The 13,212-nt window shown below is 54.8% G+C and overlaps 1 protein-coding gene across 4 annotated transcripts; it reads right to left on the bottom strand.

Annotated features, from left to right (window-relative positions):
• Positions 1-5,589: 5,589 nt before the first annotated feature.
• On the bottom strand, positions 5,590-12,097 carry LOC147647325 (serine/threonine-protein kinase pim-1-like). Of its 4 annotated transcripts, none has more exons than XM_086872341.1 (8): positions 9,065-12,097; positions 8,886-8,936; positions 8,315-8,681; positions 7,583-7,759; positions 7,179-7,326; positions 6,770-6,995; positions 6,095-6,222; positions 5,590-5,808 (listed from the first exon to the last, which is right to left on the bottom strand). In XM_086872341.1, the coding sequence occupies exons 1-5, from the start codon at positions 9,614-9,616 to the stop codon at positions 7,220-7,222; spliced, it is 1,254 nt and encodes a 417-aa protein (XP_086728467.1). In that variant the 5' UTR covers positions 9,617-12,097; the 3' UTR covers positions 5,590-5,808; positions 6,095-6,222; positions 6,770-6,995; positions 7,179-7,219. The 4 variants fall into 4 exon arrangements, with proteins under 4 accessions (XP_086728467.1, XP_086728468.1, XP_086728469.1 ...); XM_086872342.1 differs by having other exon boundaries at positions 6,095-6,218; positions 9,065-9,859; XM_086872343.1 differs by having other exon boundaries at positions 6,770-6,947; positions 9,065-9,859.
• Between the last annotated feature and the right edge of the window lie 1,115 nt (positions 12,098-13,212).

The following is a 13,212-nucleotide window of genomic DNA, read 5'->3' as shown; positions in this document are numbered from 1 at the left end:
CCATTCTCTGCTGCTGCTGCTGCTGCTGCTGCTGGGGCACTCGGGGCTCTGGCTGAGCAGGAAAGGTGACCCTGAGGCAGGAGCTTTCCTTGGCTGCAGCAAAGGCTCGATGCACCAAGACCTTCCCGGCGCTGTGCTTGTTTGTTTTTTCCAATTAACTGTCCCTGGCAGCTCTGGGCAGAGCTCTGTAACTGGGTGTGACACTTGCCTGTGGCACTGTCGGGGTGGCCAAGGGGACCTTCCCTGAGCTGTGTGCAGAGGAATCCACAGCAGCCCAGGCCGGGGGTGCTCAGTGGCGGCTCAGTTCCACTGACTGGACGTGGCTCTGGCCGCTTCACTTGGAGCGTCTCCAGGGAGGGAACGCTGGGGCTGCTGTCCCGGCTGTGGTGTCACTGCCAGGGGAACGCTGGGGCTGCTGGCCCGGCTGTGGTGTCACTGCCAGGGGAACGCTGGGGCTGCTGGCCCAGCTGTGGTGTCACTGCCAGGGGAACGCTGGGGCTGGCCCAGCTGTGGTGTCACTGCCAGGGGAACGCTGGGGCTGGCCCGGCTGTGGTGTCACTGCCAGGGGAACGCTGGGGCTGCTGGCCCAGCTGTGCTGTCACTGCCAGGGGAACGCTGGGGCTGCCCTGGCTGTGGTGTCACTGCCAGGGGAACGCTGGGGCTGGCCCGGCTGTGGTGTCACTGCCAGGGGAACGCTGGGGCTGCTGGCCCAGCTGTGCTGTCACTGCCAGGGGAACGCTGGGGCTGCCCTGGCTGTGGTGTCACTGCCAGGGGAACGCTGAGGCTGTCCCAGCTGTGGTGTCACTGCCAGGGGAACGCTGGGGCTGGCCCGGCTGTGGTGTCACTGCCAGGGGAACGCTGGGGCTGGCCCGGCTGTGGTGTCACTGCCAGGGGAACGCTGGGGCTGCTGTCCCGGCTGTGGTGTCACTGCCACGGGAACGCTGGGGCTGCTGTCCCGGCTGTGGTGTCACTGCCAGGGGAACGCTGGGGCTGCCCCGCTCCTGCCCCACCCCATCAGCTCTGCCAGCCCCTCCAGGGCACACAAAGGCTGAGCCAAAGGGTGAGAGTTGCACAAGGGGCTGAGCTGGGATCTGGGACCCATTGGGATCATGGAGTCCAGCCCCCGGCCCTGCACAGACACCCCAACAATCGCAGCCTGTGCATCCCTGGCAGCGCTGGCCAAAGGCTCCTGGAGCTGCGGCAGCCTCGGGGCTGTGCCCATTCCCTGGGGAGCCTGGCCAGTGCCCCAGCCCCCTGTGGGGGAAGAAGCTTTTGCTGATCTGCAGCCCAGCCCTGCCCTGGCCCAGCTCCAGCCATTCCCTCGGCTCCTGTCCCTGCTCACCTGGGCAGAGATCAGAGCTTGCCCAGAGAAGCTGGGGCTGCCCCTGGATCCCTGGAAGTGTCCAAGGCCAGGTTGGAAGGGGCTTGGAGCAGCCTGGGATAGTGGAAGATGTCCCTGCCATGGCAGGGGGTGGAATGAGATGAACATGAAGGTCTCTTCCAAGCTAAGGCATTCTGTGATTCTGGGATTTTGGGAGAGATGCTGAAGCTCTGGCTCAGCTTTGTAATAAATGGAATTGAATCATGCTAACTAAATTGGAACTATTTGGAAAGTTATTTAGAAGCAATCAAAAGGATCAGTGCTACAACGCACCTCTGCAGATGTTACATGTTAAAATTAAGGTGCAGGATGTAGTTTAGAAGATAAGTGATATCCCAAGTTGAAAACGGCCTTGAGATGGACAAAATTAGAATGACTTTAGGCATAGGGCCTGAAAATCAGTAAATATCAGACTAATTAGTAGACTTACATAACACAACGCTTAGTATGCACGCGCAAACCTGTAAGGTTATCCAAAGGACAATGAGGATGAGGAGAAGCCTTCGCCCAAAGACCCCCAAAAGAAGACTGAAGACCCCCTAGCAACAAGTGAGGCATGTGCTGTGAAGAAAAGTGATGTAAAGTCAGAAAAATCGGAAATAGGAGGAGACTTACAGGAAACATTAATGAATATGTATAAGCATACAGTATATAAGTTTAGCTTAAAGTGCTTTGTTTTCGATGTGAGGCAGGGTGGGAAGCCCCCTCCGTACCCCGGTCAGTTTTGTACCTCAGGTGGGGTGAGAAGCCCTCCCTGTACCCCAGTCGGTTTTGCTTATGCTTTAATCATACGGAATTACTTGCAAATTACATCTATAAATTGCATTTTTTTATTAAATTGTATTCTTTTACTAAATTGTATTCTTTTTATAAGAAATTTTTATTCAATTTACTAAATTGTATTCATTTTTAATTAAACTGTTATTAACTCAAGAGACCAAGTTGTCCAAATTCTAATTTCATTTGAACAGTTTTATCTCACCCAATGTCTGGACCCAGCAGCAGCCATGGGTGAGCTCCTCCCTCTCGCTGTGGCTGTAACTCACCCAGGAGCAGCAAGTGAATCCTGTCCCTCATGGGCCAGCGAGTGCCAGGAAGGAACACTGCTCCTTGGGGAAACACAATGTCCTTGGGCTTCAGCAGAGCATTGAAATGGGCCCCCTCGAGCACCTCAGCTCCAGTGAAATCTCCTTTACTGGGCTGGGCCCAGGAGATCTCCCAGAGCAGCTGCAGAGGAGTCACTGTCAGGAGGAGGGACATTTCTCAAAGTTTGATGTAGATCAAAACAAGCTCTGTTGGTAGCTCATTTCTGTTAGTGTTCTAAATGAAATTAGAATTTTGACAACTAGGTCTATTGAGTTAATAGTAATTTAATAATAAAGAAAAAATGGATAGAATTTAGTGCATTGAATACAGTTTTGGTATAAAAGAAATACAATTTAGTGAAAGAGTACAATTTAGTAAATATATTCAGGTATGTATATATATATATATGGTTTTATATATATATATATAGTTTGTCAGTAATTAAGTATGATTAAAGCATAAGTAAAACTGACCGGAGTATGGGGAGGGCTTCTCACCCTACCTCATGTACAAAAAAAGCAATTAAAACTAAACTTATATACTGTACGCTTCTACATATTCATTCATGTTTCCTGCAAGTTTCCCCCTACTTCCAATTTTTAAATTACTATTCTTCTATGGTCCATGCTTCACTTGTTGCTAGGGGGTCTTCAGTCTTCTTTTGGTGGTCTTTTGCTTGAAGGCTTACACTCATCCTCATTGTCCTCTGGATAACCTCACAGGTTGCATGTGCGTACTAAGCCTAGTGTTATGTAAGTGAGCATTGCGCTCCACTAATTAGTCTTATCTTTTATAATTTTCAGGCCTCATACCTAAAGTCATACCAACTTTATCCATCTCAAGGTTGATTTTGTCTTAGGACATTTCTTATCTCAAAATTACATCATCAACCTTAATTTTAACATGTAACATCTGTAGGGGGGTACATCTGCCTTGTAACACTAATTCCCTTGATTGCTCTTAATAATAACTTTCAAAACAGTTACAATTTAGTTAGCACGAATCATTGCCATTTATTACAGAAGGGTGTGAAAACAGGAGCATTGTTTGGTGTGGCCTCCTCTCTGCCTTTCACACCTTTCAGCGCTTTGACTCAGCCAAGAGCTTTCTCCAAGAGTGCAATGAAGCAGCTGCTCCTGCTCCCAGCTCTGGCTCTTCCCAGTCTCTGACCCTGCCTGGTTTTGGCCCTCTTTGCTGTGCCCTCTGTTCCCCCAGGGGCCTGCCCCAGACTGAGGGATCAGATCCAGGCACTGCTGCTGCTCCCTCGGGACCAGCCCCAGTTTGGTTGTTGCTGGCAGTGCCAGCAGAAGCCGTGGCTGGAGCAGCAGGTGCTGACAGTGGCCCAAGGCCAGGGGCTGGAGGGGTCCCTGGGCTGGGGCTGGGAGGGAGCTGCCCCTTGTTCTCCTTCTGCCTCACACAGAGCTGGGCCGGGCACAAGTGGGGCAGCAGAGCCAACAGGGAGCCTGCGAGTCTCTTCCAGCCGTGCCTGCTCAGAGTTTGGCCTTGGAGCTCCAGGTGGACAAAGGCAGCTGCTCTGCTCCCTCTGCGTGTGCCCGTGTTCAGCACTGCTGCTCCATCAGTCTGTGCCCAGCAACGGGGAAAAGCCTCAGCCCTGCAGGGCGGGGAGCTGACGGGCTCTGCCTGAGCAGCTCAGCCAGCGCGAAGGGAGCTGCTCCACACGGGAAGCCAGAGCAAAGGGCATGCCTTTTCCAGGACATGTTTTCTGTAGAAAAACAAACAAACAAACAAACACGAAAAAAACATGAAAGATAAAAATTACTCGCAAACGTGTAGTGAAAAATCTTCTATAACTCTGGAGTAAGAAAGAGGTAACTGATCCTTTGAAAAAGAGAACTCAGCTTTGATTTTAGTTCCTTAGTTCGTACACGTGCTAGTGGAAAGGATCCATTAGCTGCCTTCCTTTACAGATTTGATGGATGTTTTCCAATGTTAAGATATTTTACACTGCAGTTAAAGGAATAGGAAATACATGTTCTTCATGACTGTGTCTTGAGTGTCAAAATTTTGCAGTTTGAAACTTGGACCTAAAGCGTTGCAAATGGAAATGATAAATCCCAATGGACTGAGTGAATGCAGCTTTTCCTATGGGATGTGCAGCACTCCAAGGACTTCCTCAGTGGGGCTGTGGGTGCTTGGAGCTTTGTCCTGTGCCACTCCAGGATGTCATGAAATGGGACTTCACCTGCCACCAGCCCAGGTCACGCTCTGCCACCAGCCCAGCTCCTTGGACCTTGTGTCCCCAAAGAAGACACAAGGTGTTTCTGCTGCTCCACCCTTTGCACAGATCCACAGAGAGCTGGGATTATCCCAAGTCTTGTGTCTCCATTGTGCCATATTCCTAAAGAACCAGCAGCCCATCCCGACGAATATGGTGAGTTATGTGGATGGTTGTCAGCTCCCTTTCCTGCCTAGAAATCCTGAAACTGCTTCTAAATGCTGTTCCCTTCAGTTCCTGGACACCTACCCACACAGAGCTGGGGAAAAAAATCCCCTGGCCATGGCTTACAAGGTGAGTTATGCCAAAGTTAGAGCTCTGTGGGAAATCTCTATCCATCCCTATCCTTTTAATATATCTATACATGGGGGTGTGCATGGATGTCTTGTATGGAAAGGAAGGAGTGTGCAAACAACGTGACTGACACTTTCACCCTCTGTGTTCATTCCATACTCATGGGTACAAAGATATTATGGAAACCTTTGCAAGGACAGACCGTCTGTCCATGGATAGAAAGACATCCAAGAGCCCCTGGCACAGACAGACCCTTCTGTCCATGGATTCAGAGACATCCCAGAGCCCCTGGCACAGACAGACCCTTCTGTCCATGAATTCAGAGACATCCAAGAGCCCCTGGCACTCACAGACATTGCTGCTCTTCAGCCAGTGACAGGATGAGTCCCTGAGCCTGGGGCTTGGCCTTCCTCGTGGTGAGGGGCATCAAGGAAGGCTGCAGTGTGATGGAGATTGTGATGGGCTGGGAAATCACTGGGGGAAAGGAGGGAGCAGTTGTGAAGTAAAAGGCAGGTGGGGGAGAGAACTGTTCAGAGAAGGGTTGAGCTACAGCTTGAGAAAGCTGAAAAATGACATTTGGGGTCATTCCAGATTGATTTCATTTCAGAAGTTATGGAACAAGTTTAATTTTGGGGGGGGTGTCATGTTTTCCTTTGGAGGTGGACACTCTGCAGACTTGAGCTGCATTGCCAAAATGCTCAAGTCTTTGCTGGAGGTCACACCGTTTCTTCTTTGGCTGATCCCGGCCTGGTGCTGAGCCCAGCAGAGCCCTGGCAGAGCCCAGAGCAGCCTCAGCATCCGCAGAGCCCGGCTGCAAGGAGAGAAAGCAGAAACCGCCCGTCAGCTCAAGGCTCCTGTCCCCTTGTCCCAGCCAGCCACGGTGCCCAGGCCATGCTGGCCGTGCTCAGAGCTGGGCCCAAAGCTGCCCATCACTGCTGCCTTTGGGAGCAGAGCAGGAGGGCAGGACATGTGCCCAGCCTGCAGCCAGCCACAGCAGATCCAGCCCCTCAGCAGCTGCCCAGAGCGGGATGCTCCTGTGCCCGCTGCCATCTCCCAAAAGCTCTTGTCCCACCCATGCCAAGGAGATGAGGACCCACCTCACACCATCTGCTGCCAGAAGAAAAGCTGGTCCCAAACGATGTCCTCAGCCTTCTCCAAGGGCACGGCCCATCCACACCACACCAAGCACTTCCCGATCCAGACTGGACCCCACCTAGAATACTTCCTTTAGGAAAACAAACAACAAATTAATGAAAATAGGTTACAGACAAAAAGGGGAAAGAAGAAAAAAGGTAAAAAATCTTATGTCTGTCAGGAGTTTGAGGAAGGCCCAACCCCTCCATTCTAGGGAAAAACCCACCCACGGGTGAGGGAAGCCCATGCTTTCTCCCTTCCCCCCTGCACTGTCCCCCAAAATCACGGTGATCCCAAAGCAAAGCAGGGGAGTGGAGCAGCCCAAGCCCTTCCTTGCCTGCACAGCAAAGCAGCCGTGCTCAGGTTCTGGAGTCCCACCTGTGCTCCTGCCATGGGGGTTTGTTTGTGTTGGGCTGGCTGCCCCAGCCCCAGCCTGGGGCACGGTGGGTGCTGGGGGCTGTTGGCAGGACCAGGAGCCCACTCCCATTTCGTAACCACCCCAGCCCACACCCCCAGCCCTGCCAAAAACCAGCTGGGCAGCCACTGAAGAATCAGTTGCATCCACCCCAGCAAAGGGGAAACCTTTGGTTCCCGGCCAATGCACAAATCTGGGAGCATCCCCCTGGGTCTGGACTTACCTGAAAATTCTCTGTGGAGCCTGGCTTTCAAGAAGGTGCCAGAATCAAAGTCCATCATCGCCAGCTGCCACTGGCCAGGTCGAGGAAGAGGTTGTCATCCTTGCTGTTGTCCTCCATGTCCCCAGCAGCAGGAGCAGCAGCCCCACCTGGTGCAGCTTCTCCAGGGGCTCCTTCTTCCCTGGGGTGACACCAGGCTGTCAGGGTTCTGCCCAGGGCCCGGCTGTCACTGAACCAGGACAAGCAAAAACAGCTCAGATGGCGGCCACCAGTGCTGGGCAGAGCAGCTCAGCTCCAGCACAAGGGCTGCGTGTTCTCACTCGATGAGCCCTGTGCAGTGACACAGGCAGGACAAAGAAGTCTGGGTTTCTTTGCTTCTGATTGCCAGGGTATGTGTGGAGCTGTAACTTACCAGGTCCCTGCATCACTGTGCCTGTGGCTCTCTCCCTTCTTCTATGGCTGATGAATATCCTGCATCCAGGGATCACTGAACAGGTCTTCTAATGAGGGCCTGTCCAAGTAGTGCAGGGATAAACACCGCCTGATCAGAACTTGGCAATCTGGGGAGAGAAACCACAAACCACTGGTCAGTTGGAGAAGGCTCCTGTCTGCTTTGCCCCACTATACCCGTGCCCAGGCCACGCTGGATGTGCTCACAGCTGGGCCTTAACTTTCCCATCAATTCTCTGTTTTGGAGGAGAGCAGGAGAGCAGGACATGTGCCACCTCCTCAGCAGCTGCCAGAGCGGGATGCTCACGAGCCCGCTGCTGTCTCCCAACACTGGTGTTCCCCCCGTGCCCAGAGATGAGGATCCACCTTGGGAGAGCCGTTGTGGCAGCGGGAGCTGGGCCCAGCTGATGTTCCAGCCCCTCCTGAAAGGGTGCTTCCCGCAGACCATCTCATGCAGCAGGATGCCCAGGGTCCAGACGGTTGCTGCCTCGCCATAGTACCATCTGAAGTTGGTCCATTCCGGGGGTCTGTATGATCGTGTTCCTATGGAATATGGATGGAGCTCATCAGGGGGATGCTGCTGCTCCCAGAGCCTGACCCCAGCATCCCTGGGCATGTGGGGCTGCCCCAGTGGCTCACGGGGTGACCTGCTGCCCTCTCGCCAGCACCTGGCACTTGTGTACAAACCCAGGGTTGGAAAAGAAGGCACTGGTGCTGGAAGAGGGCAGCAGAAACCCTGGCAAGGCCCGACCATGACAAACAAAGGAAAAACCTGCTCACAGTGCTGGGGAAAAACCATACCCACATCCTCCCTGCTGGCATTGCCAAAAAAATATTATGTACTAAGGCAAAGCAGGGAAGCACAGCAGTCCAAGCCCATTCTCACCTGCACACCAAACCAGCTGGTGCACAGGTCCTGGCTCTCCCTCTCTGCTACCCCCACCCACAGGGGATTTTGTCAGGCTGGCTGCCCCAGCCCCAGCCCCAGTCCTGGGAGAATCCCTGCTGCCACACCCTGGTTGGGCCATGAGATGTTGGGCCAGGAGATGTTGGGCCAGGAGATGCCGGGACCGGGAGCCTACCCCTGGGTGGGCTCACCTGCAAATTGAGTGTAGGCTGTGTCCTGCAGGTAGGTGCCACAGCCGAAGTCAATTAATTTTGCCTGCCCGGTGTCCAGGTCAACCAGGATGTTCTCCGGTTTTATGTCTCTGTGCAGGACCCCGCAGCTGGTGCAGTGCTGCACGGCCTCCAGCACCTGCCGGAAAAGCTCCCGCGCCTCTTCCTCGGTCAGGAACCTCCGTGCCCGAATGAAATGCCGAAGGTCCTGACACCGCTCTGGGCGCTCCAGTACCATCACGATGGTGTTGGGGAGCTCAAACCAATCCAGCAGCTGCACCACACCGGGGAAGCCTGTGGACACCTTGTCCAGCAGCACTATCTCCAGTGGTGCGCTGGTGCCGTCGGGCTGCGGGAGGAGCACGGTGCCGTCAGTGGGGCTGAGCCCGTGCCAGGGCTCGGGGAGCCCTCAGCCAGCCCGGGATGCTCTGTGCCCTCCGCTGGCCCCACGCCCGCCCTCCCTCCAGGTGTCCTGGTGGCTCCCACCCTGCCGGGCCCCGGCTCATCCCCGCCCGGCACGCCCCGGCTTCTGCCGCTGGCCCCGCTCACTCACCAGCTCGCCCCAGTGCCGGACGCGGTTCCGTGGCACCTTTTTGATGGCCACCTGCAAGCCAAAGGGAGCAGCGGATTCAGCTCGCCGCCTACCGTGTCCAGCCCCATCCTCCTCCGCCGACCCCTTCTCCTCCTCCGCCCTCTCCTCCTCCTCCGCCCGCCGCTGGCCCCTCTGCTCACCGGGGCGCCATCCGAGAGCCGAGTGGCCGAGAAAACCCTGCCGAAGCCGCCGCGCCCCAGCAGCGAGCCGATCCTGTAGCGCTGCTGCAGGGCCTCCTGCGCCTTCCCTGGGGAAGAGACGCGGCCGTCAGCGCTCGGCCCGGGGCCAGGAACGGCCCCCGAGCGCTCCCCGACCTCCCCGGGCCGAGCATCCGCAGGCGTCCGCTCCTTGGAACGCGACAGCGGCGGCTCGGGGCCAGCGGCCGCGCTGCCGAGCGGCGGAGCTCGGGCCGGGGAAGCCGCAGCGGAGGCGGCGGCAACGGCTGCACCGCCTGTGTCCTCCGCGGGCCCCGGGAGGAGCCGGGGCAAGGGCCGGGACCAGGGCCAGGGCCGGGGCAGGGCTCGGAGCAGGCGGAGCCAAAGGGCGGCGATACCGCCCCAGCCCCAGGCACTGAGGCCCGCCCAGAAGCGCCAGCGCCAGCTCGGCCAGAGCCGGGCGGAGGCGAGAGCGAGGCGGGACGCCCGGGGCCGGCGCCGGGGCCGGGGCCGGGGCCAGGGGCGGGCCGGGGGCATGTCCCGGGCGGGCAAGGGGAGAGGGAAACTGGGAGAGGAGGGGAACACAGAGAAAAGGAGATCGGGAATGGGTGAGGGACCGCGGGAGAGAGGGTGGAACAGTGGGAGAGGGAGAGGGGAAGAGGGGCAATAATTTCGCTTCTTTCTCTGCTTTTTCTCTTTGCGCTGCTGCTGCCGCCGCTGCTGCTGCTGCTGCCGCTGCTGCCGCTGCAACTGAAGCACCGGGGCCGTTTGTCCCCGGGGCCGTTTGTCCGTTGCCCGCTCGGCCCCGCGCCGAGCCCCGCGCTCCCCGGGCAGCCCCTGAGCCTGGCCAAACACGGGAACTTTGCCGTGTTGAGCCAAGAGCCAGAGTCTTGATTCCTGCACAGGGGCACAGCAATGCCCTTGGCTGCTGCTGTGCCTTGTCCCTGCTGAGCGTCAGACACTGAGCACATTCCCTGAATGCAGAATTTGTACCTGACCCAAGCACTGCACTTGTGTCTCCAGCATTGCTTTCCAAGAAAAACAGGGGAAGGCAAACTGGGTGTAGCTCATGGTATTTTACAATGTCTAAAACTTGCCAAGTGATGGATCTTAGAGGTGAGATCCATTTAGAATGAATGGGATGGAGAACTAGTGCAAGATGGAAAAGGGAAACATAAAAATAAATAGAGAAAAACATATTGGTCATTTCTTTTGATTTTATTTTAATTTCTTAAAAAAAGCTGTTTCAATTTTCCCAGAATCTTCACAGTCCTGTCTTTTCTTTCCAAAAACCTGTCCTGGAGAACAAGGTGCAGCTCCTGTCTCAAGATGTGCCCCCAGCTGCAGCTTCTCTTGGCTTCCCACACTGTGCGTGCAGCACAACTCTTACAGCAAAGCAGGACAAATTACCTGAAGAACTTGACAACTTGTTCTTGCTTTTCCTTGTGGACAGGGGAGTTGTGCCATTGGTACGGTTTGCATTGTTACTCTTCTATCCGAAGAAAACATGATGAGCTGCCAGGAATTGTTAGGGAATACAAGCCTGGCTGAATGTGGAGAAAGAATCTCCAGAGCCTGCAGCCAGCAGTGGAGAGCTCATCATTCCAATAGCGCCATGGACATCTTGAAAGTGATCTGGAACATGAAAATGGGCTGACAGAGGGAGTTTGTTTGTGTGTTCAGTTTAGGTGATTGTACATCTCCTGCACTGGGAGAAATCAAGAGCACAATCAGTGGATGACAAGCAGCAGAACATGATAAGCTGGACCTCTCAGTAGATGAGAGAAAGAATGTGAAAAGGACAAATGCAGGGAATGACTTGGTGAAGTTTGTCTGTAAGAAGGTTGATTTTTATCCTAATAATTCCCAGTTAATTCCCTTTGCTTTTGTCCCTTCTGGCAAGGCTGTTTGCATGGCAGATTGCCCAGGAAATGAGAACCTGGAGCTTGTGGAAGTGCCTGAAAGGTGCCCTGTTCCTCTGCAGGGACACTCAGGCTGAAACAGGAGCCTGAGGCCTCTCTTGGGAAGCCTCCTCGGAGCTGGAATTTGTGCCATGCCAGGAGAGGAGGAGGGGGAGGAGGATGGGAGCTGTGTGTGAGGAGCAGGAGGTTTGGGCCGCAGGACATTCCGTCTGTGCCGCTGCCCCGCAATGGGCGGCCGTGCCCGGGGCTCTGGGCCTGCCCCGCGTGCGCTGAGCTCCCGACACTGCGGGAGCTGCCCGGGCTGGGCTCAGGTTCCCACTGGGACTGGGCAGCAGGCTGGGCTCCAGCTGGGATCAGCAGCAGCTGGAAATACCTCTGGGCATCTCCACTTTCTGCTGCTGCTCAGAAAAAATAATTAAGTGACAAGTTCTGTTTTTTCTTTCTCCTGGTGGATTTTTTCATTTTATTTGCCACTGCAGGGGCAATTTCTGTGATGGCCTCTGTCACTTGATTCTATTGCAGCAGCAGCAGCAACAGGGCTGTGTTTGAGCACTGCAAATGTCAGCTGTGTGGCTTTCATTCCCTTCGACTTAGTGCTCAGGGACTTGAGGGCATTTCAAAATCTGCCACTCATGATGTCTGAGACAAAAAATCCTGAGTTACTGATCACTAAAGCACAGTGGGTAGCACTGATTGAAAGAGGCAATTGCAGTTTTGCAGATAAAATTCAGGTGGCAAGCAGAGGAGGGACAAAAGCAGACGAGATCTACAATTGCCAAGGCAAAGGCACCAACAGCCTCCTGCTGTCACCTCAGGGTGTGTAAAACAGAGCTGAAAACAGCGCTGGAACCCGATCCTTTCTTCCTCTGAGGGCTGGCTCAGGGCAGCAGAGGCGGGCCCTGAGGAAGCCTGAGGGCTGTTTGTGGGGGATTGTTGCTGTAGTCCAGAATTGCCCTGGCAAAAGCCCTGGGGAGCCGAGGCAGGAGCAGGTGGGAAGGGCCGGCGCTGCTGCTGCTCGTGGCCGGGAGCCCCGGCCGGGCCGGGCCTGCGCCCGCTGCGCTGCGGCTGCTGCTGCTGCCAGAGCCGGGCGGGACTCGGGGACAGGGAATGGACACGGGGGGACAGCAAAGGCCTTGGGGGCTGCAGGGATGTTGGTGCTCGGGCCAGCGCCAGCACAGAGCTTCAGCCCGCAATGAAGCCCGAGGGAAACGCTGGCGAAAGGCTCCATTCAGCCTTTCTTTACTCGGCGCTGTGAAGGGACCGAAATAAAAGGAGAACAAGCAGGGCCCGACCCCTTCTCCTTTGGGAGGAGCCCCGCGCCTGGGGCTGTGAGGGGCCGTGAGGGGCTGTGAGGGGAAATGAAGGGCTGTGAGGGGCTATGAGAGGTTCTACAGGGCCATGAGAAGTTCCATGGAGCCGTGAGGGGCTGTGAGGGGCCATGAGGAGCCTCAGCCCTGGCAGGAGGGGGTGCCACCATGTCCCCAGGGCAGGGCAGCCGTGAGGGGCTGTGAGTGCAGACGTGGCAGCAGAGCGGGCTTGGGGCAGCTCTGGGAGGGGATGAGACCCTTCCCCAGCTCCGAACCACACCAGACCCACCATTAACAGGATTTTCTGTCTTTAGAATCCACTGGCAACTTGGAGTTGAGTGTACAGTTAAATCCTAGTGGGAAAATCAAGAGACTTTCAGTCATTGTTTTTCAATGTGTGTTTCACATACATTTCAGTGTGACATCCAGCCATTGTTATTAATGTCTAAGATTTAAAAGTGTTACCAATGAAAAGTAATACTAATAAATAATAATAACATCAAGAACAAGAAATGATGCCCTGAATCCCAACAATAAGCTCAGAAACATCATTTTGTTTGTAGTAATAGATTAGTACTAAAGGACTAAATGAAAAAGTTTTAATTTGTAATTCAGACAAAAGACGTTTCATCTTTTTCCAAGGTTCTGGTCCCCTTCCACCAGGGTCATTTCCTTTACTCTCCCACTTTCTAATGGTTAGAAGGGAGATAAGTGTGCCAGAAAAGGCAACAGCTCCTGTTTCAAAGGGAAGCAGCCACCACTCCAGGAAACCTGATTTGCCCCCAGGCACGTGTGTGCACTTGAAGGGTGAACAAGTGTTGGGGACAGAGATCTCAAACTCCTTCTAAGGCTGTGAGAAACCCACAAGTGGCAAATTATCATTGTGGGTCAACTCCAGCTGAAA

The sequence above is a fragment of the Cyanistes caeruleus genome, unplaced genomic scaffold (assembly GCF_971803275.1).
Source record: "Cyanistes caeruleus unplaced genomic scaffold, bCyaCae1.hap1.1 HAP1_SCAFFOLD_11, whole genome shotgun sequence".
Classification (NCBI taxonomy): Eukaryota; Metazoa; Chordata; class Aves; order Passeriformes; family Paridae; genus Cyanistes; species Cyanistes caeruleus.
Note: the sequence above shows the minus strand (reverse complement) of the source record. Positions and strands in the feature narration are given on the sequence as shown.